This window comes from Typopeltis vanoorti, chromosome 23, assembly GCF_054136105.1.
Source record: "Typopeltis vanoorti isolate ZY-2024b chromosome 23, IOZ_Tvanoo_1.0, whole genome shotgun sequence".
In the NCBI taxonomy this organism is placed as follows: domain Eukaryota; kingdom Metazoa; phylum Arthropoda; class Arachnida; order Uropygi; family Thelyphonidae; genus Typopeltis; species Typopeltis vanoorti.
In genome coordinates this window covers 27,404,080-27,430,022 of record NC_143571.1, presented here as the reverse complement: position 1 = coordinate 27,430,022, position 25,943 = coordinate 27,404,080, and the positions used below count along the sequence as shown (strand labels likewise).

Below are 25,943 nucleotides of genomic sequence, written 5' to 3'. Positions count from 1 at the left end.
CTTTTTGATGTCATAATAATTTTTATTGTACTCAGAAGTAGGTGATAATAATTACTTTCTATTTCAAAGCTCCTGTGTTCTCTTAATACAGGAGCATAATTCTTAATTCTGAGATATCATTGGCATGAATAATGTTTTTTTTTATGTGACTCCCCCCCCCCCTCAAAAAAAGTTCTAAATCTTTAGTACATCATTAGGCAACTAATTTTCTTTAAATTTTTTATTTATTATTTTGCATAATCCCAAAACCCCTTTTCTAGAGAGATTTGTTCTCTAGAAAAGGGTTTTGGGATTTTTTTTTTTCATTATTTATCAGTATTCTATTATCCATATCCATTGTCCTCAACTCATACACTAACTTGGTTTCGTCAGAATCCAGCAATATCACATATTGAATGCTAAACTTATTTAACTCTCCACAAAACACAATTCTAGCAAAGCATTCCACTTGCCCACAATTCTCTGTGGGCAAGTGGAATGCTCTATAAAAAGATCTATTTTTAATTTCCTTGTTGACCACAGTCTTAACTTAATTCTCGCACTTCACTCAATGTAAAGCATTATGTACGTGGGCTGTTCAATAAGTAATAAGACTAATTTTACTGTGGCGAAACCACTCATCACAATATTAATTTCTGTGGAATAAAGAAATGTTGTTGTCTGTATTAACAAAAGAGGTCGATAGATGGCGTATACGGGCTGATGTGCCAGAGTGTCACGTGACTAAACGCAAGTGCTCATTGGCGCTCCTATGAGGTGCGACCAGTCTTCGAAATGGAAGCGTCCTTGGAACAGCGTTATGCAATTAAATTTTGTGTGCGTTTGCAAAAATCAACATCGGATACTTTTAACATGATACGCGAAGCTTTCCACGATGAAGCAATGTCGAGGGCAAGTGTTTTTCGCTGGCATAAAACTTTTAAGGAAGGAAGGCAAAATCTGGAAGATCTTGAACGTAAGGGAAGACCTTCAATGTCCATCACAGAGACAATGATCAACACAGCAGCGATTATCATCAAGCATGTCAAAAGGACGCATCCATTGCTGAAGAATGGCTTCTTATTGCACCACGATAATGCAAGGCCACATATTGTTGGTTGTGTAGTGAACGTTTTGCAGAAGAACAACACAGATATCCTACCACACCCTCCATACAGTCCTGATCTCGCACCGTGCGATTTCTGGCTGTTTCCTCAGCTCAAGAAACCACTAAGAGGCTGCCATTTCGAAAGCAACAAAGCATGTGTAAAAGCTGCAGGGGCGGTTTAAAAGAATTCTTAAAAAACGGACTCTTACATGTGTTTAAGAAGTGGACGCAACGTTGGGACAAATGCATCGAGTCTCGTGGTAGTAAATGATGACGATTAAAGGTAATCTTTTCTGTATAAATAAAGTCTTATTACTTATAATTGAACAGCCTACGTATATTAATCCTGTATCCAATGAACTCTACAGTTTATCCTTGGCTTCACTTTATAACAAATATTCCAGACATTGCCATGGTCACTTCTCTCTAGACCATCTTTCAGTTTCCTCATTGCATTGGAAACTATATTACAAAATTTGCATACAGTAATCCAGATATGGTCTGATCAAGATCTCATACAGTGGAAATATCTTCTTATTTCTACTTATCCATGTCTTCCATATTGTAGCAGCAAGGTCCCCTGTGTGTGCATTATTTGTAAACAGTGCCTCCTGTTCCCAAATCTCATTGACCTTCTGGAGCACCATTTAATCATTGAGATAATTTCTTATAACTCGCTTTGCATTATTGGCAATCTACTGAATATGCTAACAAATAAGTGGAATAGCAACCCCAAAACAGAAAATCCATTTATCAGGGCATCATTCCCCAATATAGAACTATCTGGTGCCGTTCACACACCCAGTTATTTATTCATCTGCGTATTCTATTATCCGTAAAATCATACACTGACTGTAGCTCTGCAAAGTCCAGAAATATCACCATATGTTTATATACACTGAGTTAGCTTTGCATTAGGCACAACCAACTAATAATGCATTGGTCCATCTCTCTGTCCAGCTACGAGTCAATTCCACAAGGTGTTGAACATCCTCCATGCGTAACTCGACTCATGTCTGCTACAACAACTCTGCCAGTTCATGCTCATTCTGTGTCAGTTCTCACACCCCCATTCTAGCATATCCCACACATGTTCAATTGGGTTATAGTCCAGGAGTTTGGGGAGCAAGGCAAGGTGGCAAATTCGTTGTCATGTTCCATCAACCGCTCGGTTAGTTGTTAGTTGTACAAGCCTGATGACAAGGTGCATTGTGCTGTTGAAAGATGGCACTGTGGTTGGGATAATCCTCCTGCAGATATGGATGGAGATGGTCAGTTAATAGGTTCCTATGTTGTTCACCATTCCGTGTTTGTGGGATGATAACCTAAGGCGTACCATAAAAATGCTCCCCAGACCATAACACTACCTCCACCAGCATGTTGAACCCCAACTGTGCAACCAAGCGATAGGGCTTCATGTTGTTTATGCCAAATGCAAACCAAGCCATCAGCATAGTACAGCAGGAAATGGACTCATCACTCCAGATGACCTTCTTCTGTCTGTTGAGGGTCCATTGCTGATGTTCCTTGGCCCATGCAAGGCATTGTTTGTGATGCCTGGCTGTCATCATGGGTACCCATGTTGGTTTCTGGCTCTAGAACACCAGGTGAAACAAGTATGGTGCATGTGAAACTGGTCGAACTGTCCCCACTGTTGTACTGGTGGATGAGTAAGCTGTGTGACTGCTGCACATTGATGCTGAGATAACAGTCATGACACCTGATGCTAACCTCTAAGATCAACCACATGTGGCTGACCAATGTGAGCCCTTCTGCTGGATGTCTGCTCATTGTTAATCCAGTCCTGATACACTCTTGATACAGTAGTGGGAGCAACTAAAAATGCGGCTATTTTCGAAATACCGGCACCTGCCCCTGAGGTCCCGATTATCTGCCCATGGTCAAGTTAGCACATATCACCATGTATCTCTATTACTGGCAAATGTTTATTGATTACATACAGAGGATGGGTGTGCTCATTTATAATAGCCACACATGACATTGATATCATGTGGGTACTTCATTATCAGATGGAGTGTATGTGAGTGTGGTCTGAAAAGTTCTCGGCCTAACAATGAAAAAACAAATTTATAATTTCAAAATTATTTTTATTTTTCAACATAATCTCCCTTAAGACTAAGACATTTATTCCAGATATGCTCCAGTGCCATTATGCCATCCCTATAGTGGTTCTCAGTAAGATCTGCAAAATACCCCTCTACAACTGCAATCACCTCTTGATTTTCAAAGAAAAACACTGACCAGCAAGGAAGAGATTTAGTTTTGGAAAGAGATAGAAGTCAGATGGAGCCAAATCTAGGGAATAGGGTGGATGTTCCAACAATTCATAGTGCAGATCCTTTAATTTTCCCATTGCCAAAACACCTTTGTGAACAGGTGCATTGTCCTGATGAAAGAGGATTTTTTTTCTTCTGCAAACCAGTTTTTTTCTCATGAATTTTTTCATCTCGTCTGGTTAAAAGATCGGAATAATATTCCCTGGTTATTGTTTTATAATTTTTCTTTTCAAGATAATTAATAAATTATCAAGATAATCATCATCATGTATCAAGGATTTAGGTGTGGCCTGTTCTGGCCTTAGAAGTCATCGTTGAATCGTTTAAAGAGGATGTCCTGGTTTTCTTTTTCCTAATGGCTTGTACTTTGAGGCTTGTTTTGGTAATCTTTCTATTTTCATTCTTTGAGCGTGTTCCATCCATTTATGTTTATATTTTTTAATTTTTTCTATTACTGATTCTTGGTTTAATTCTTTCATATCTTCGTTTCTTTTGCGATCAAATAGAGTATGCTTTGCAGTTTTTCTCATAAACTTCATTTCTTCTGTTATTAATCTTTGTTTGTCTTTTTGTTTTATTGTCCAGATTTCACTTCCATACAATAAGACTGGTAGGGCTAATGTATTGTATACTTTTAGTCTGGTTTGTTTTTGAACTAGGTTTGGTTTAAATATAGAGTTAATTACACCTCTTATTTTTAAATATTTTGCAATTTTTACGTTTATATCTTTTTAATTTTCATTTGTGATCTCACATCCTAGGTAGTTAAATAAATTCACCTGATCTAAGATCTTGTTATCTATTACTATTTTAGTTCTTGCTGGATCTTCCTTTAAAGGCCATAGTTTTTGATTTTTCTGTTGATATTATCATACCATAATCCCAGGCTATCTCATTTAGATCTAAAATAGCTTTCTGTAAGTTATCTTCGGAATTTGTAATTATTATTTGGTCGTTGGCAAAAAGGAGAGTGTTTAAGTTCACAGTAGGAGAAAGTTTAATATCTTGATGGAAATTTTTATTCCATTTTATTATTATTTCATTTAGGTAAATATTAAAAAGAGCTGCTGAGAGGGGACGTCCCTGTCGGACCCCTTGGTTTATCTCTCCCGTATATGATAGCTCATGATTTAATCTTATTTGTATTTGATTATTTTCATATATACTTATGATAGCTTTTAGGATATTATTTGGTATTTGTCTTTCATTTAATATGTTAAATAAAATTTTTCTTTAAAGATAGGAATCACAATTGCTATTTTCCATTCTATTGGGGGGTTGTTACCAGTTGTATAAATTTTATTTAAAAATAATAGGAATCTTTCTTTGAATCTTGATCCTGCATATTTATACAGTTCTGAACCTAGCTTATCTTCTCCAGGTGATTTTCCGTTTCTTGTTTCTTTCAGGCTGATTTCTAATTCTTCTTTAGTTATTTCCTTTTCATTTTCATTAAGTGTTTGCTAGTTGTCTTTTTTAAAATATTTATCTGGCCACAATTCTGTGTAGAAATTTAGAAATTCTAATTTCAATTCGGTGTTTAATTTTATGTTTTCTTTAGTATCTGCATTTAGGTGTTTCAAAATCTTATGTGCATTGGGTCTTATTTTATATAAATCATGTTCTAAATTAGAAACAAATTTATTCCATGATTCTCTGTCTTTTTCTGACTTCTCTTTTAGCTATGGCTCTTATTCTTTTATATTCTATTTCTTCTTCTGATCTTTTGCTGCTTAACCATTTATGATAGGGTTCTTTTTTCATTTTGATTATTTCTTTGGTTGTATCATCCCATATCTTCAGTTTTTTCCTTATTTTTTGGTGTTTCCTAAGCTTTAATTTGCTGCTGCATTTAGTATCATTTTTATATTAAGCCATTCTATTTATATTTCTTCATTTTGTTTTATTTTATCTAGATATTAGTTATTTCTTTGTTCATATAGCCATTGCATATTTGTGTCATTTAATAGTCTAGTTTTATAAACAAATGTTTTAAATTTTCTTTCTGTTCTTGTTACTTGTAGGCCATTTAGGTGGTAATCTTAATTTTATTTTAGTGAGGAAGTGGTCACTGCTTATTTCATATCCTCTGTGAACTCTAACATCTAAAGAGAACTTTGATGTCTTTTCATTTAAGATAAAATAATCTAATATTGATTTCCATCCTCTTGCTGCCCAAGTATATTTATGTATGTCTTTATGTTTATAGAAAGAATTCATTATTTTTAGGTTATTATAAACTACAAAGTCAATCAATTTTTTTACCATTCCTGTTTAGAGTATGTTCTCCATAGTATTCCTATGTTATTATTAATTTTCGTGTTTCCAATTCTTGCATTTAAGTCTCCTGATAAAATTACATAATCATTTTTATTTATTTTATTATATATATTTTGTAGCTGATTATAAAATTCAATATTATTCTGTTCTCTTTCTTCTTCTGGGGCATATAAACCAATTATTGTTAAATAACCTCTATCTATTTTTATTCTAGCTTCTATTATTCTTTCATTCCATAATTTATAATGTTTTAACTGTTTTGAAAGGGAGTTATGAATCCAAATCATGACTCCTGCTTGTGCTCTTTGGTCTCTATCAACTCCACTGTATATCACATTAAAATTTTTGGTTCTCATGGTTCCTTTTAATTTATTTTTTGTTTTAGTGATTACTGCTATTTTAAAATTTCTTTCATTTAATAATTGGTCTAATTCTATTTCTTTATATGCTATTCCTGTTACATTCTAGTTTCCTATATGTATTATATTTTGTCGTTTCCATTTTCGTTTTACCTTTTCCATTCCAGGATCGTTTTCCATAGATTCATGCTGATTACCTTTATCTGTCAGCTCAAAAGTAGAATTATGTTTTCCATATCAGGTGACTAGCCTGACGATGGAATAGTTCAGTGGTAGGACCTTAAGGCTTCTGAACTAGCCTTCTTCCAAATTTAAACCCATAGGAGGAATAGGGTATATTGAAGGGGAAAGAGTAGATTATAGGAGAATAAAGTAGAATTATAGTAAAGGTTTATAGAGGGGACATAGTTGTGAGGCCAGAAATGGAAAGACCCCATGGCCCTCGAGTACTCTAATAGCATAAGGGTCATAAAATAAGAAGAGTTTGCTGATTAGGCCTTATAGGAAAGATTAAAGTGAGTGGATCTTTCTCAAAGTAGAAGAAGAAGAGGATAGATCCAGCTAGGAGTCCATGGGAGTGCCACTTCCCTTACAATCAAAATGATTGCCCCTTATGGTCCACAAGTCCTTATTCAGTATATTCAGACCACCCCACCATATATACATATACACACACATACATGGTGGGCTCCGCTATCTGCCACCCAGGGGATGCGCTCCCTAGGGGTTACAGAATCCCCCCCCCCCGAGAGATAATTAATAAACAAAATGACTTTAGCATCCCAAAACACCGATGCCATGACCTTTCCTGCTGATGGAAGTGACTTTGTCTTCTTTGACGCTGAACTGGCTTCTGTCCACTGTTTTGACTGCTGCTTTGATTCTGGTGTGTAATGGTGAATCCAAGTCGCATCCATAGTAATAAATCGACACACAAAAATCAGTTTTATTCTTGTTAAAATGCTCCAATAACTGTTCACAAATTTTCATTATGGTGCCTTTTTGATCTGCTGTGAGCAAGCACGCCGCCCATCTTGTGCAGAGCTTTTTCATTTGCAATTCTTCATGCAAAATATATCCCACACGTTCTTTTGAAATGCCTATAGGCTCAGCAATTTCACGCACTTTGATCCAATACCATATCATCATCCAATACCATATCGTGTACTTGATCAATGATTTCTGGTGCTGTTATACTTTTTGGATGTCCTTCACGTGGATCATCTTCAAGACTGGTACAGCCACGTTTAAACTCGGCAGCCCATTTCTTAATTGTTGAAAATGAAGGAGAAGAGTGCCCATAAACCTTTATGAACTTCGAATGAATTTCTTTTGGTGTTAAACCTTCTTTTACAAAGAATTTTATAACCGCACGATACTCAATTTTATCCATTTCAAGGGATACAGACAACACTTTTGCTTCAGACAGCTGTATAAAACCAACTTCTTGATAGAATGACTTGCAATTTCCCATGGATGCTTATGACAGATGTACCAACTTAGAAAAAAAAAATCTTGCCAATAGTGTTGTCGAGACGAAGAACTTTTCAGACCACCCTCGTAAATTGGGGGGGGGGGGGGAATATTCCTAATGCAAAGTTAACTCAGTGAATAGTCTCTTTTATCTCTTATCTATTATTTCCATGATTTCTTATCTGTTTGTCATAAAGTGAATATCTGATCTTGACAACCTTAATTTGACCTTACCCAGTTCTTCCATAATTTTTTGTAGCTTCTTCACAAGTGAGCTTACATAAATCTCACCTGGAACAGTTAGTAGAGAAATTCCTCTGTTCTCAGATTCAAGTTTATTCTACTTTATATAAATGGTAACTATGAGAGCTCTACTCTAATCATCTGAAATTCAACCTTCTATCCAGTTCCTCTGAATTATGCAGTCTAGCCACTACAGTACTCGTACAATACCTCCATATTTGAGCATTTCTGGTCAAGCATCTATTCCAGCTTCATTTCCACATTTCAGGCTTTTGATAGCTCTTTCTTCTCAAGTATTGAGAAGAAAGAGCTATCAAAATAAGCCATGGTAACCTTGATGTATACATGTTATGACCGGTTGGGTGATTAACAGTCTTTCAAATGTAATTACTCCAGATATTTAGAATATCCTTGTCTTTAGTTTTCATTATTTATTATTATCCTAAGAAACTCTATGGAGCCTCTTTGTCATACACAGGTTCATTATACCATGCCTTAAATACATTCAAATTCTCTGCAGACACCACACTCTCAGGCAATGCATTCCAGTTGGTCACAACTCTCCATAAAAAACCTGCTTCTCACTTCCTCCTTATACATCTTACAGGGATAACCTCTTTTACTCCCACCATTTTACGAAAAACCTCTTCAATGTTAATCCTATAACAACCCCTTACCAACTTGTATGTATCTATCATATCACTCCTATCCACTAGACTCTGTAAATCTTTGCATACCCGCTGTTACATACTGTCTGCAGTAGTTGTCCCTCAAAAACTCAAGAAATTCAAATTCTTTTTTTTCAGCTGCAATCTTATCATTCAAATCTATATTGCCTTAATTAAAATCACCATTATCCTATTGGCTTGGATTATTTGCTTATTCATTTCATTGTCAGCACCTGTTACATTACCAAGTCTATAGCAGCATCTGACTAAGTATTTCATTATTACTTCTCTCTCACTCCATTCTACCTCAAAACCACTGCCACTAGCACTCCACCTCTGTGGCTGACCTGGTTGGCCAAGTGGTTAGTTTATCTGCTCTCCAGCCAGAAGGCTGCAGGTTTGAATCCTGCCATGGGCATGGATGTTTGTGAATGTCTGTGAAAATATTAGTTGTGGTTGTGGAGAGTAGATGGCATTGGTGTAGATGATGCGTTTGTTGGATGACAGATGGGTGAGGTTGAGCGGTAGAGATGGAGAGTTGTAGAGTAGGTGCCTTCCCTCCATAAGTCTTGCACTCCCTGGAGGTGTCAAATAATAATAAAAACATCATACCCTTCAATCCATGTTCCTGTCAGCATATCTTCCTCATCCAACCATGTCTGAATTATTCCAACAATTTTTGCATGAACAAAATCAATGCAACCTTTTCATTTCCCTTGTTTTTGATACTTCTAGCATTTGTATGCAAATATAACAGCTCATTCCTTGATTTATAACATGTTTCACTGATACCACTTATTAGATGTGACTTCTCCTTAACCATCTCAAATCCCTATTTAAATCCAGCTGTTCTCCCTACATCCCAGGCCATCCTATTCCGTTCTTGTGTATACACACATTTATTTTCAGTATGTTGTTTTCGACCACAAGATTAATTTATTTGGAAAGTGATGAAACAAGAAAAGGTCACTGCCAAAAATGGATACACAAGGAAGCATAAAGCAGCTGATTATAGGAAGCTCTGTAGTCAGTTAGCATCAGCACATTGGGTAGATGAGCTGAGCAGAAAAGTGGATAACTGAACTGGTTTTTATTGGTTAGAGTTTGATACAACTAGTAACCAACTAGTTTCGCCATGTTAACTAGTGGCTTCATCTGAGTTTTTGGTGAACATACAAATACAAACTTAAAATAAAAACTGTATGAATCAGTACATAACTGTAAAAATACTGAATGCATAGGAACTGTTATACAATATAAATATGTGGAGCGTGGATGCTGGCACAGGGGTCAGTCATTGTTCAGCAGGTGTACCCTATAGTTAGCCACAAATTAAACTCTGATGTGTTTAGAGATCTTATAAGTGATTTCCAAATATCACATAAGATCATCCCCTGGTATCTGTTCAGGGTACCTTGTGAGCAGATTACCACTGTGACTTCTTTTATGTTGTGGAAGCTGTAGTTGTCTTCTATATATGGCATAGAACTTCTGTTGCATTCAATGTTGTGGTGAGTGTTGGAAAAATGGAATGCCAACCCTGAACTCTCCCATCTGTTGTTGCTGACCTCTCCAATGTGCTCCTTTTGTCTTATTTCTAGACTTCTCGAAGTTTGTCCTATATAATTAAGGTCACAAGAACATGGGATGTTGTAAACTCCAAGGTGTTTGTTGAAACACCCTGGAATTTATTAAAGTTGTCCTGGATTTGCTGTGGAGAGGGATTAGAGAGTAGTATTCTTTTTGTGATTTTTTTAGGGTATCCATTGCTGGTTAATATTTGGAGAATAAAATCTAATTCTTCTGTTAATATTCTTTCATCTCTTATAATAGAGATTGCCCTATTCTTCAGCATATGTATAATGCTCAATTTCTGTGAAATACAGTGTAGTGAGGAGAAATGTAGGTAACGACCTATGTGGGTCGGCTTTTGGTACACATTGAGAGAAATGGTTTCGTCTGCTTGTTTTGTAATTAAAATGTCCAGAAAAGATAGTTTCTCTTCATTCTCAAATTCTAAGGTGAACTTCATTTTGTGGTGAAATACATTTAAGGATGCTAGAAATTCATATAATGCAGCTACACTGTGTTTCCATTTTATGAATATGTTGTCAAGATATAGGGCACGCCTGCTGAACAATGACTGACCCTGTGCCAGCATCCACGCTCCACATATTTATATTGTATAACAGTTCCTATGCATTCGGTATTTTTGCAGTTATGTGTTGATTCATAATCAAAGTTTTTGTTTTAAGCTTATATTTGTATGTTCACCAAAAACCTAGATGAAGCCACTAGTTAACATGGCGAAACTAGTTGGTTACTAGTTGTATCAAACTCTGACCAATAAAAACCCAGTTCAGTTATCCTACTAAACACATTTACTTACTTTCTCATGCTGTGTTCTCCTGTCTACCCTGAGTTTCTCCATTTCCTTGTTTGTTTAATGCACTTGTTCTCTCCTTTTCTACACTCATGCTGTCCACTTCTCTATTCATAAGCACTACTTCCATTTCTCCTTCCTTACCCTATATCTCTCTCTCTTTCACATTACTTCTTACTTGCTCAGGAGATTCATTCTCTAATGCACTCATTACTCTCCCTTCCTTTCATGTCGCTGTTTACACAAATATAACATTCTCTACTTATTATTTTGTAGGCTCTCCTGTTTTTGTCTCCTCTGTCTCAGTAACTCTAGTTATGGTCACATGATACTTTTCCAGTTTTTCTGCCAGTTCTATATCCTTTTGATTAATACTTCTGATGTTAATGGTTCCTATCTCTATTTCTTATAACATTCTTCATTCTTCTTCTTCTGTATGTTGAACTGGAGTTTTTAAGCTTCGCATTAGTCTTCCCCCCCCCCCTCCACATGGAGCACCTGTTTTTTCTGCATTCTGAAAAGAAGGATCCTTTTCATTCTTTCTCTTTTTCTATGCTTTCTTTCCATATTTGTACCCTGCTTTTCCTCTGTCTGTTATACCCTCCTATCTTTCTGGTCTTTGGAATATCTCAGAATATCACTGTGAATTAATGTTTTAAAAACTTGTGTGCCATGCAATGTTTTTCTGAAATGAAATTTTTCTCCTAGCTGTCTAATCATTTCTCCATGTGCACTCATTTCTCTAAATTATATTGCCACAGCCCTTGCAGTATGGTAGCATTAGAGATTGGTGATTTGCGTGGGTTAATCAATCGAAAGCAAGAAATATCAACAGTGCCTGAGACTTTGTTTGAAATCAGTTATTTATGTCAATGTCAGGTTATATTCCTAAGGTTAGGAGAATAAATAAGGTAGGGATTGGATTATTGGAGATATAAAGAACAGGTACCCTGTTCTTTATATCTCCTCTAGCTGAGCATGAATCCTTCATCCTCAGATTTTGCAGACACTATCACAAGGTCTCAGCTAAGTACAGATACTGTAGATACATCATTTAATAAGAGAAATAAGAAAAAGACAATAAGATATGCATACAAATCTAGAAACTTTTCCCTCAACCATTCAGTAGATGAAAATCCAGTAGGGTAAATGCCACCATTCTTTATTTAAAAGGGTTTAGGAGGATTGGCAGGATCTTCCAATTGAAAAACTATGTTCCGATTATATTCTTGTTGAAACATCATGACAGCAACATCAAAGAACTACTGCCAACAATGTCATTGGGGGTGGGGTACCAATTAAGGTAACATCTCATAAGCTGCTCAGCTAATCTAGAGATGTGATATCAGAATGCAAACTAATTATCATTTTTGATGAGGAGATATGTTCAGAGCAAAGATCAAGGAGTTGCATCCTTATACATAGGGATGATCACCTAGTTCTGACTTTCAATATACTCAGATCTCCGACATTAGCAAAAGTAGAATATCTCAACTGTCCTTTTAGGCTTTACATTACTAATCCATTATGATGCTTTAAATATCAACACTTATTTAATTTTGAAATAAGTATTGATATTTTGATTGTATTGATAATAAGTATTTAAATAATATTTAGATATCAATCATAATCCAATAAATGTGGGCATGCACAAAATGCCTGTCATGGCTTTACAATCTGTGCTTTACTAGTAAAGAGCATAATAAATCTTGCTCTGCAATGAACCTAAATCTCTCAACCATGAGGAAGATAATCGAGCCTACTTCTGCGCATGCCAGAAGTGGTAGAATGAAAAAGAAATACAATAGATGAAAACTGAACACAGTGTCTCATATTGGGATGCAAAAAAAAGGGTAGCTACTAGAAAACCTGCCCTGACTTCTCTTATTCTAAGAAGGTAGCACTTAAGAAATATTAAAAATGGCACAAACACATCATTTCAACCATCTGGTAATTTCAACATACTCAAACTATTTTATTGTGAGTGCTTCACTTTGGAGTGCATTACTCATCCACCCTATTACAGTCTCACTCCTGAAACAACTTCTGAAATGATTCTACTCAATGTCAACCCACTTGTTAAGAAAATTATGGCAAGTGCATTACGAGAGAGAGTTCTGATAAACACCTAGAACAAAAATGATATTAAAGAAACTGATATAACCACAAGAAAGAACATATGAGGATATAAAAATATAACTTGCCTTCATAACTCTGCTACTAGTATGCTCTTTCTTCTGGTTATATCAGTTACTTTAATATCATTTTTGTTCTAGGTCTTATCAGAACTTTACAGACCCCCCCCCCCCCATACTTGAAAAACACCAGACACCCCGCTACAAAAAAAAATGATGGATACTTCTGTATCTACTGAATGTAAATCAAATGCTAGAATTGAATATTATCCATCATATGATATATAAAATAAGAAACTAGTTGAGTTCTGTGAGAAATTATAGGTCTAGTTTATACTGTAATTGGTGGTCTGTATTGTTTGTGTTGAGGCCAGCAATCTTAGGAAAGTGGGTGTGGAGGCGGTTGTTTTTGTATGGATTTTTGTTCATTTTTATTATTATTATTATTATTACGTGACACCTCCAGGGAGTCTTTGGACTCCCTGGAGGTGCCTTTGGACTCCCTCTACAACTCTCTGTCTCCACCACCACCACTACACCAAACCACCCACCACCACTACACCAAACCGCCCACCACCACCACTTCCACAGATGATCACAAACATCCATACCCATGGCAGGATTTGAACCCACAGCCTTTTGGCTGGAGAGCAGATATGCTAACCACTTAGCCAACCAGGCCGGCATTGTGTTTTTTTAAAAAAACGTGCTGGTTTTTTGTTTTTGGAGTTTTTTTTTTTTTTTCCCTAACACTCAGTGTCAATATATCTATTTGTAGTATCTTATGATTATTAGTGCAAATAGCTAACTTGAGAGTTTGGAATATTAAAAAAAATGTCATAAAAAATAATAAATTAAAAAAAATGGAAACTCCCATGCAGGGAGCACAATCCTTGAATATAACTGTATTCAGGGATGGAATAACTGCCAAGGCTATGTATGGCAATTATCCCATCCCTGAATTTAGCTATATCTTCGAAATTGTTTTACTGTTGTATCCTTGAATGGGAGAGGGGAGGTTCTGAGTTCCTGCAGTTTATTTGACATTGTTTTGAAAGGTGTTATTTGTGTTTACAAATGGAGGTAAGGAGAAAAAGAAACCAAAGATTTACTCTAGAAACTAAATGAGGAAAAGTTAGCATTTACTCCAAATAGGGATGGTATGCTGTTATGTTGCATTTAAAGCAACCTAGTTATAAAAATTTACATTTTCTATCTTAAATGATTTCTTTCTTCTTTTTTTTTTTAGGAAATGTCTCTTTTCAGGATTCAGGCTCTGCAAAAAGCTCTTGAAGATAGTGTCTCTCTGAATGAATTAGAAAATGCTAATAGGCAGTACATTGAATTAGCAAATAAATACAGAGATTTATTAGAAAAAGAAGCAATGGTGTCAAGGCATGTTTACCTGCAGGTAGTAATTTCACATGGATTATTATATGTAATCTGTAATACATTTATATTATGCAAAGTGTGATAATAAAATCATGAGACTGGGTTTAGTACAAGCATAATATCTGCTGTCTCTAGTCTTTGGTGAAGTGTTTTACTTCTGACCCAGCTCTCAGATCCATAAGTTAAAATTGGTTTGACCACTGTCTTGTATACAGCTAATTTAGTGTTTTGACTAATTTCTCTCTTATTCCATATAAATTTATTCAGTTGACTTCCTACCATACCAGCTTTGTTGATTCTGTTGTCTATTTCCATGTTTAATTTACCATCTTCACTAAAAATCGTGCCTAAGTAGCTGAAATGTTTTACTTGTTCTATTCGTTTTCCATTCATGCAGCTGATATTTTCAATGCTTCTGCCTATTTTCATTATCTTTGTCTTGTTATTACTGACCTTCATACCATATCTATCACAACAGTTATTCAATTTAGTCAGGAAATCTTGCAGACTTCTAGCAGCTTTATTTAGAAGTATAACATCATTCGCATAAAGCAAAGAGCCGACATTAACATCTCCAATTTTGATATCAGGTTTAATACCACTTTCCTTCATAATGTAATCCATATAGATAATGAATAACAAAGGTGATAATGTACATCCTTGTCGTACACCAGATTTAACATTAAACCACTCCCTGTACTTCCTTCAATTCCAACTGCTGACTTACAACTCAAATAAAGACTAAGGATAAAACGATTCATTCTTAATTCATATAAATGTATAATTATTTTGTTACTGAACAGCCATCTAATATATATATATATATATATATATATATATATATATATGATCAAAGGATTGCAGCACACAAGTATTGCTTGATATAATGATCCACTGACACTATACAACTGTAGCATATTGAATAGCTTCTCTCTTGGTGCCTTGTCATATGCTTTTTTCCAGATCTACAAAACTTAAATACAAATCTTTGTTATGTTCCCATGACTCAAAAAATTCCTCCACCACTTCTACCTTAGGAGAACCTTCTGTGGGACCATAGGCACAAATCAGTCTCATTGTCCATTCCCCATTCTGATATTTGCCCACATCACTCTACTTGAGATTGCCTGCCATTCAGGAAGATTAGCCTCGTATTTAGTGTTGAATACTATGGCTACTCCTTCTTTTCCTTGATTGTCATTGTCTGAATATAACATTTTGTATTTATTGCTCCGAAAGAGCTCACCAGTTTTGGTCTTTTTTGTTTCAGTCACCCCTATTATGTCTGTCTGGTACTTATCTAATTCCTCAACTATCTCCATTTCTTTGTCATTCAAGCTTCTTATGTTGATGGTACCGATCTTCAACTCTGGTGATATTGAGTTGGGATGTGTTTTAAGATTTGTTCCAGTAGCTGACTTTGCGCTGTTCGCCCTGGTTCCCTGGCGAAAACAATGGGGGGCCTTGTTTAACTGGCCGATGCCCCAGCTGGAATGAAATTCTATCATGTTGTACCATCATTTAATATTGTGGTTTAAGCCAATAAGAATACAATTTGGTCGGCTAAATCCTAAATTGCCAGCCCATCCTCATTCATTCAGTATCCAGGTAGATACCTAACAGGGTGCACCACGAGAAGGTGAGGATTGGACATTAGGTCAGAAGCCCTGGTCGGTTCTCCACATTCCTTTAAAGGATATGTGGAGGTCTCCTTTCATTTATACAGCTTTGACCCTTAAGCAGGCAGAGAACACTTGTTTTGCTAATTTTCCTCTCACATTCTGTTTAAGTGACCATACCACCTGAAATTAGCTCTGTTAACATTGGATGCTAACAGCATCAAGTTCTTTTCTAATATCCTCATTTTTAATAAAATATTGCCATTGATGCCATCTGGTCAAGCCCCTAATTTATAACTCTTATATCTGCAGTCTCTAGTCTTTGGTCAAGTGTTTCACTTTTGACCTAGTTCTCAGATCCATAAGTTAAAACTGTTTTGAACACTGTCTTGTATACAGCTAATTTAATATTTTGACTAATTTCTCTCTTATTCCATATAAATTTATTCAGTTGACTTCCTACCATACCAGCTTTGTTGATTCTGTTGTCTATTTCCATATTTAATTTACCATCTTCACTAAACATCGTGCCTAAGTAGCTGAAATGTTTTACTAGTTCTATAGATTCTCCATTTAAAATATAGCTGATATTTTCAATGCTTCTACCTATTTTCATTGTCTTTGTCATTTTCATTGGCAATATCAATTACAACAGTTATTCAATTTAGTCAGGGAATCTTGCAGACTTCTAGCAGCTTTATTTAGAAGTATAACATCATCCGCATAAAGCAAAGAGCTGACATTTAACATTTCCAATTTTGATATCAGGTTTAATACCACCTTCCTTCGTGATTTGATCCATACAGATAATGAATAACAGAGGGGATAATGTACCTCCTTGTCTCACACCAGGTTTAACATTAAACCATCTTCCTGTACTTCCTTCAATTCTAACTGCTGACGTTCAACTCAAATAAAGACTAAGTATTGCTTGATATAATGCCCCATCGACACCATATAACTGTAGCGTATTGAATAGCTTCTCTCTTGGCACCTTGTCATATGCTTTTTCTGGATCTACAAAACTTAAATGCAGATCTTTGTTATATTCCCATGACTTCTCAACTATTTGTCATAAAGTTAAAATCTGATCCTGAAACCTCTATTTGGCCTGAATCCAGCTTGTTCTTCACCAAGCTTCTCCTCCACAATTCTTCTCAACCTTTTCTCAGGTATACTGGTATACATCTTACCAGGAACACTCAGTAGAGAAATATCTCTGTAATTCTCACATCCAGTTTTATTTTCCTTTTTATATATGGGTATTATGAGAGCTCTACTCCAATCATCTGGATTGTCAGTGTTTTTTTATTACCTTGCTGTTATCTTCATTTCTGATCTTCTTCAGCAACCTCCAGAATATCTTGCCGCTTCTTGATATTTATTGTCTATGTTCTTACCAAATTCTTCTAATGACTTTTGTTTAGCTAGTTTTACGCAGTGTTTAGCTTTCTTACATTTGTCTCTATATTCTCTAAGAGCACAAGCTGATCGATTTGCCAGGAACTTTTGATATGCTTTATTCTTTTCTTCACTGCTTCTTTAACTTCCTGTGTCTGCCATGGAGTTCTGAATTTTATTTCCTTGCTGACAATCTTACCACATACTTCTCTGGCTGAATCAATCAATGTTTTTTCCAGAGATTGCTATTGAATCTCCAAGGTTTGATTCCTGTTCTGAAACTCTTTCATTTTTTCTTGAATAAAGTTTTTGTATATTTTAGTCTACAGTCCACATCTGAGAGCTGCTGAACTTTTATTCGCTTTGAAACTTTCTTACATGTTCATCATCTTTTCAATATAAAATTTACTTTTATCCTGCTCAAGACTAAATGATGATCACTTCGAATTTCAAGTCCTCTGTACACTCTAGTGTCCTGCACTAGAGAGAAAGTATCCCTATAGTCAATAAGACTCTTCTTATTCTGTGCCTCTTCTCTCCATGTGAATTTGTGCACATTTTTATGTTGGAACATGGTGTTAGTAATAACTAGTCCATGTCTTGAGCAGAAATCCAACAAGTATTTGCCATTATTAGGTTTGCTCTTTACTCCAAATTTTCTCAAAATATTTTTGTATGCCTGACAATCATTTCCTTTATTTAGATCCCCAATAAGGACCAACTTTTCTTTTTTCATTGTGTCAGTTGCTTTCTCTAAAGTCTGAAAAAATTCCTCCACTTCTACCTTTGCAGAACCGTCTGTGGGACCATAGGCACAAATAAGTCTCATTGTCCAATTCTCCATTCTCATATTTGCCCACATTACTCTACTTGAGATTGCCTGCCATTCAAGATTAGCTTCGTATTTGAATACAATGACTACTCCTTCTTTTCCTTGATTGTCATTGTCTAAATATAACATTTTGTATTTATTGCTCAGAAAGATCTTATCAGTTTTTGTCTTTTTTGTTTTAGTCTCCCCTATTCGGTACTTATCTAATTCCTCAGCTAGCTCCATTTCTTTGCCATTCAGGATTCCTATGTTGATGGTACCAATCTTTAACTCTGGTGATATTGAGTTGGGGTGTGTTTTCAGATTTGTTCCAGTAGCTGATTTTTCGCTTTTTGACGTGGAGATCCCTGGCGAAAACAACAGGGACCTTGTTTTACTGAGTGACGCCCCAGCCACTATGAAATTCTGTCATGTTGTAGCATCATTTTCTATTGTGGTTTAAGCCAATAAGAATACAATTTGGTTGGCTAAATCCCAAATTGCCAGCCCATTCTCGTTCATTCAGTAATCAGGTATAGCTACCTAACAGGGTGCACCATGAGAAGGTGAGGATTGGAGATTAGGTCAGAAGCCCTGGTCGGTTCTCCACATTCCCTAAATGGCTACGTGGAGGTCTCCTCCTCCCAGTTATATAGCTTTGACCCTTAAGCACCCCAAACACACGAAATGTTAAGAGAAAACAAAATGTTAGCAGAACAAATGTTTGCCAGAAATGGCAGAAAAAAGACCGTGACAAGAACCAAGATCTGGGTAATAAGTGCCATTAAAAATCAAAATGTAAGAATTTACATTATTGGAGTTTGTCAGATAAGTCTAATTTGGTGTATTATTGATAGCAGGTTATTAATGATGTTATTAATGAGGATGGTGATTTCCTTGATATTAATAAGTCATCTGCTGAGATGGTAATTAACACTCATCCTGCATTACCTTTACAGGCCCCGATGCACATCTGGCATCTATCAATATCATTGAAGCAAGTTTTTTTGTATCCTTTTTTCTGAGGAGGGAGATTAAAGTGAGCTATCAGAATATTGTCTCACATTTTCCTCACCTTTATTACCTTCAAAATGAATGAAGGTCATAAATATCCAGCTTTTTCTCTACCCAGAGACCTATTGGTTGATTAGCTTTCACCAATATGCATTCTTTCTCATTTCACAGCAGATCATCTTTCTAACTTACTCTCCTTTGGACATGGAAAAATTTGAAGTATCTCATGTTGTTGTTTGTGATATTGGCAAGTCATTGATTGAGTGTGGCATCAAATCCTTCTTCCAAGCTGTCATCGTATGATCTTCCTCATGCTCTTTTTATTGGTGATTGCTAGCTTCCTCTCCGGTCATTCATTGCATGTCATGGTGGATGGTTCCCTTTCATCTGTTTTTTTAAAACAGTCTTCCTTTACCGCAATGTGTTTTCACCTACACTTTCTCCTCGGTGAACTTCTGTCACCAATGTCCAATCCTATTCATAACTTTTGCTGATGACAGTATATTCATTCCTCATCATTCACTAAACCTTGCATTACTCGGATGACTTAAGCTTCAAGGTCTTTTGTGGCCAGTAACTTAATCTCTGATGATCTTTAGCCATTCTGAAGTGAGTTTTAGACAGCTTAGCAATTTGCAGTTTAAATCATGTTCATCACTCCAAGCTACATGTCACCAATTTTCAATTGTCCAGTTTCGATCTTCTTTAGCGCAGGCAAGGCATTCAGCCTTGTGGCATGCCATTAGAAGTGGGACTCTCATAGCAAGGTGGCTCCCACAGCTGAGACTGTGAAGCACTGACTTTCTGGCTGGAACCCTCATTCAGATCGGAGCTGATTTGAAACGATGTCTGGCCCCTATCAGTCTCTATGAAGGAGTCGGGTAGCAAAGTCCATGATTATTCAAGGCTGGATGCCCTTTGCAGTTTGTCTGTGTACTTGTTTTTTTTTTGCTAAAATTTTCATATTCCCAGAACACTCGAGAAGCTCTCATACAAGAAAATCCAAGTTTGTTGACAATTTCTGAGATTGGCTGACCGATCTGTCAGGTACCTACCATCTATAAGAGTGGTTTGAAAAGTTCTCGGCCTAACAATGAAAAAATTACTTTGTAATTTCAAAATTATTTTTATTTTCCAACATAATCTCCTTTAAGACCAATACATTTATTCAAGCAATGCTCCAGCACCATTATCCCGTCCCTGTAGTGGTCGCAGTAAGATAAGATCTGCAAAATACCTTCTACAGCTGCAATCACCTCTTGATTCAAAGAAAAACGCTGACCAGCAAGGAAGAGTTTTAGTTTTGGGATGAGATAGAAGTCAGGGGGGGGGGTGCAAATCTGGGGAATAGGGTGGATGTTTCAACAATTCATAGTGTAGATCCTTTAATTTTCCGTTTGCCAAAACATCTTTGTGGGTAGGTGCATTGTCCTGGTGAAAGATGATTTTTTTCTTCTGCAAACCAGGTCTTTTCTCATGAATTTTTTTGCCTAGTCTGGTTAAAAGATCGGAATAATATTCCTCGGTTATTGTTTTACCCTTTTCAAGATAATTAACAAACAAAATGCCTTTAGCATCCCAAAACATCGATCTCTTGACCTTTCCTGCTGATGGAACCGACTTTGTCTTCTTTGGCGTTGAATAACTGGCTTCTGTCCACTGTTTAGATTCTGGTGTGTAGTGATGAATCGAAGTCTCATCCATAGTAATAAATCGATGCACAAAATCAGCTTTATTCTTGTCAAAATGCTCCAAGCATTGTTAAGAGATTTTCATGCGAGTGCGTTTTTGATCTGCTGTGAGCAAGCGTGGCATCCATCTTGTTCAAAGCTTTTCATTTGCAATTCTTCATGCGAAATATATCCTACATGTTCTTTTGAAATGTCTATAGTCTCAGCAATTTCATGCACTTTGACTCACCTGTCATCCAATACCATATCGTGCATGATATGGCATAGGGATAAACTATAAGGTGTAGAATGAATGTTGTAGCCTTGCAAGTGATCATGAATAGACTTTCTGAATGGGCGACTGAATGAGGTTACCATTTTAGCATATTAGATTGTAAGGTATGCAAGTTTGGGAAGCACTGATTGGATACAGATTTTAAGGTTGGTGGGGATATCTTAGAGGAGGTGGAGGAATGAGGAATTTGGGAGTGTTGGTGGATAATGACCTGGCATTTCAGGTACAATTTGCTTAAATTGTAAGGATAGCACAGTGCTTCATGGGAATGAAGAGGAGAATACTGACATGTAGGAGTAAAGATGATATGATTCTGTTGTATAAGGCATTGATCAAACCACATATACGGATTACTGTGTGCAGATTTTGTCACTGGGTTTTCAAAAGGATGAAGAGAGATTGGAATAGGTCAGAGATGATTGACTAACATGGTTTTTGGTCTCTGAAATGTAATGTGAAGGTAGATTGAGAAAATAGAAATTGCAGAGTCTAGTGATAGAAGGATGAGGGGAGGCATAAATGAGACATATAAGTTGGGTTACTATCGGATTAATGTGGATTGGATTTTTCATAGAATGGGTAGAGATGGGGGAGAACAAGAGGCCATCTCTAGAAGCTATACGAGGATGGGATTAGGAGTAGTTTTTTTTGTGTGGAGAGTTTTGGGTGATTGGAATGAATTGCCTGGAAGTGTGGTGAGTGTGGAGGCAATGATTTCATTCAAATCACAGTGTGATGAGCTGTGTATGATGGACGACTTCCAGTATCGAGTCATTGACTCCGTGGAGATCTAATAATGCTTACCTGCTCTCTCGTAGTAAGTAGATTTTGCCAGCTAGTGAGTAGCTGCAAAGTGGATAAAATATAATATTTCTTATTTAATAAAAAATAACTTCCTAAAAAAGATTCTTTAAAAAAAAACACAGTATAACATGCATAATATAAACGGATGAGGCCTGTTTATCTCAGTGAAAGTGACGCTTGGATCCTTTGTGGTAGGCTGTTTGAAGATAGAATTAAGTTCAAGTCTAGTCATTGAGTGGAGGAACTTTTTTCTAAGCCTTTCTTTGACTGGTTTCTGGGTTAGTCAATCCTTTGCATGGACAAGTGGGTTTTTTCTCCCAGAAATTCAGGTTTTTCATCCCATAAACTGAAGAAAATTAACCATAGAATCTACGTTAGGTACCAAGAGATGGCAGCATTTATTTGCCATTCTCTTCATCAGTTGCTGCTTATAATTAGTAATAGTCTTGGGCCAGCTATCTCTGATTGGCTACTGATCTCCAGAAGCTGGACAGGGTTAATAGACCTTGCATATTTCCTCTAAGGAAATAAAAGCCGTTAGCTGATTTATTTTATTTTGCTCTCAAACTCTCCGTGATATCACATTCACAAGAATGAAAAAGACCTTTATGAATTGCTGATTAAATATCTCTATATCCTCTGCAGCAGTTGTCCTTATACTGAACTTTTGCTACCCTTACCAATTGAGTCACCCTTCTTGCCTATTCTTTGTATTTGCATGGAAATGATTTTGCTTTCATACACCCCTCTTATGTTGCCTCCATAATGTCTTTTTTCCCACCTCTGTATTGCATGCCTAATCTCTTCATTCATCCATTTCACAGTTGCCTTATTTAACCTTCTCACCTTTTGAATAAATTTAGGTATTGCTTTCTCTAGATAGTTCTGGAATACCATCCAAGCACCATTGATCTTATTTCCATCCAAGTCCTCATTCCATCATACAGCTCCAAACTATCTCCTGAGCTGCTCGTAATCACCAGCCTTGTAGTTACTCATTTATCCTTTCCTCATGGAATTCCTCACATGGTTGGCAACCACCCAGGTAACCACTTCATGGTCACTCTCACCAATTGGAGGGAGATTTGACGCCTCATTTATAACATCCTCTGATGAGATGATCAAATCCAAGAAGACACTTTATTCTCGTGAACCCTATGTTTCATATAGCCTGAGGTAGTTGTCCTTCAAAAACTCGAGAAGATTATTTTATTTTCTTCTAGTTGCTATCTCATCATCCCAAGCCCATTGCATGAGTTTAAAGCATTGTTTGATGGGCATTATGTGCAACAGAGTTTGCCTCTTGCAATGAGTCTTTTCACTCCATGGAGGTCTGGTGTTAATAATAATAAGTGATAGTTATTCTAGTGTGTACAACAAAACTAGATATAATTCCTTTGCATCCAGTAATTTTCTAATTATGATTGGTGTTGTTGAAATTTCACAGTGGCCTAATGATGCTAAAAATTAATAACTCCTATGAAGCATCATCTTTTGCTTTCTTTATAATGTTGAGTGTACCATTAATTTTTGATATTTTGGATTTCAACATGACTGATAAAATGGTAGAAAAGAAGTTTTATTTGAATGCAAATATTTTTACATAAAGAATATTTTTATTTTATTTTATTTTTATTTTGTTTGTTTGAATGGTCTTTATGTATATTCAGCATTTATATATTACTTATTCTTTCATATGAAGAATAAGTATATTTTACATTCATATTGGGTTGCCTTGCTTACCATAACTTTATTTTGTTATAATGTATATGTTACCACTAAAGTGCAGAAACCAGTTATTCTGCAGATTATCTAGGTATTGTGCAGATTAACTACGGTGATCCGTTAATGTGCAGAAAATTGTTTCATTTCTCAAATTACCTAGGTAATCTGCACATTACCTACTAGGCACTCGTTAAAGTGAAAATAAGATCTTTGCTGGAACAACAGCAACGTTTCTGTATTTTTAAATTAAGATAATGTTATTTATTTATTTTTTGATATCTAAAGAATCAAGTTAATACAATCAAACAATCAACAAATTAGTTGATAGAATCAATCATCAATCAATTATTATTATTATTATTATTATTATTATTATTACTACTATTACGGGCAACTCCAGGGAGTCATTAGACTCATCGAGGGAGGCCCCAAATCATATTCATCACAACTATTCGACATTCATACAGTATCTATCATACCTCGCCTTAAACTCATTCACTGTCACAGCATCCACCACAGACTCAGGGAGCGCATTCCACTCATTCACTACTCTAAAAGTAAAGAACCCAGCTCTAACACCTTTACTAACCACACTTTTTCCCAGTTTCCATGGATGTTCCCTAGTCCTCCCACAACCAGCCCTGTTCTCAAAAATATCTTCTGAATTAATTTTATAGAAACCCTTCAGTAATTTGAATGTCTCAATCATATCTCCCCTCCTCTGCCTATCAACCAATTTTTGCAACCCACAAATCCTCAACCTGTTCTCATACGGTTCATTCCACAGACCTGCTATCATCTTGGTCACTCGCCTCTGGATCCTCTCCACCTCCTCCCCATCAAGAAGAAATCTAGGTGACCAAATCTGAGCACAGTAGTCGAGATGGGGTCTTATCAAGGCTCGATACAGAGGAACAATAACCTGCTTGTCTCTGCTTGTCAACGTATTCTTCAGCAACCAAGTGATTTGATGAGCTGATTTGGCCACTTTTGCAATGTGTCCCCTAAATTTCAATTCCTTATCCACCAACACTCCTAAATCTCGTGCCTCATCAATTTCCTGGAGCACGGTTCCACCAATGCAGTAAACTGCCTCCAATCTTTTCACCCCAAAATGCATAACCTTACATTTTGCCACATTAAATTGACATCCATTCTCCCTAGCCCAGACCTCCAATCTATCCAAATCATCCTGCAAAATTTTGACGTCATCTGCATTCACTATTGCCCTACCCAACTTCGCATCATCCGCAAACAAATGAACTGTTCCTCTCAGATCCTTTCCTATATCATTTATGAACAAATTAAACAGCAGTGGTCCAAGAACAGATCCTTATGGCACACCACTAGTCACAGGCCGTCTTGTGGACTCTACTCCTGAGTAAACCACTCTCTGATATCTCTCAGTCAACCACCCTCCTATCCATCTCACCAACCCTATGTCCATTCCCATATGCTGCAATTTACTGATTAGAATTCCATGTGGTATCCTGTCAAAGGCCTTAGCAAGGTCCAGTAGAATCACTGTAAACCCATTACCCTTATCCAGTTCAGCCGTCACTGTGTTATAATATGTGAGCAAGTTACTGAGGCATGACGTATCCTTCACAAAACCATGCTGTCCCCGATACAGTATCCCATTTTCTTCTATCCAATCTTGTATTTTCCTCTTGACTATTTTCTCTAAGACCTTGATAATGATTCCTGTTATGCTGATTGGCCGGTAATTTTCAACAGCAGCCTTGGAACCACCTTTGTGCAGTGGAACTATTTTCCCCTCTTTCTTCCCCCTTGGGACTGACCCAGTCCTGAGACTCAAATTAAACAAAATGGTCAAGGGCACTGACAATTCTTTGGCCGCTTCACGTACGACACGAGCTGGTATACCATCCAATCCCACAGATGTATTGATATTGAGGTTCTGTAATAGACTAGTTACCTCTACTTCATTCATCACAATTCCAGTATAAGCTGTTGGTTCTTCCATTTCTGCAAAGTCACCACCTGGATGATATACTCTTGCAAAGTGCTCGCTCAGTAATTCCACAACATCGACTGATTCGGTTACCTCCCTACCCTCAGCATTTTTTAAGATCATTCTACATGAGCATTTTTCCTTTTACTTGCAACATATTGAAAAAACTGTTTGGGATTCTCTTCAGCCTGCATGGCCAATTTCCTTTCGTAATCTGCTTTTGCTTTTCTTACCACCCTTGTTACCATCCTGGCCTGAGCTTTATACTGTTCCTGCACCTGATGGTCACCCTTCTCCTTAAATTCCCTCCAC

The 25,943-nt window shown here is 36.5% G+C and overlaps 1 protein-coding gene across 1 annotated transcript in view; it reads left to right on the top strand.

The window, feature by feature from the left end:
- The window catches only part of LOC150093712 (centrosomal protein of 290 kDa-like), a 462,999-nt gene that overhangs the window by 313,420 nt on the left and 123,636 nt on the right, over nt 1-25,943 (top strand). Inside the window, exon 20 of the mRNA XM_090412505.1 lies at nt 14,175-14,336. Coding sequence (XP_090268631.1) covers nt 14,175-14,336 — 162 coding nt within the window. The remainder of the gene's footprint in view (nt 1-14,174; nt 14,337-25,943) is intronic.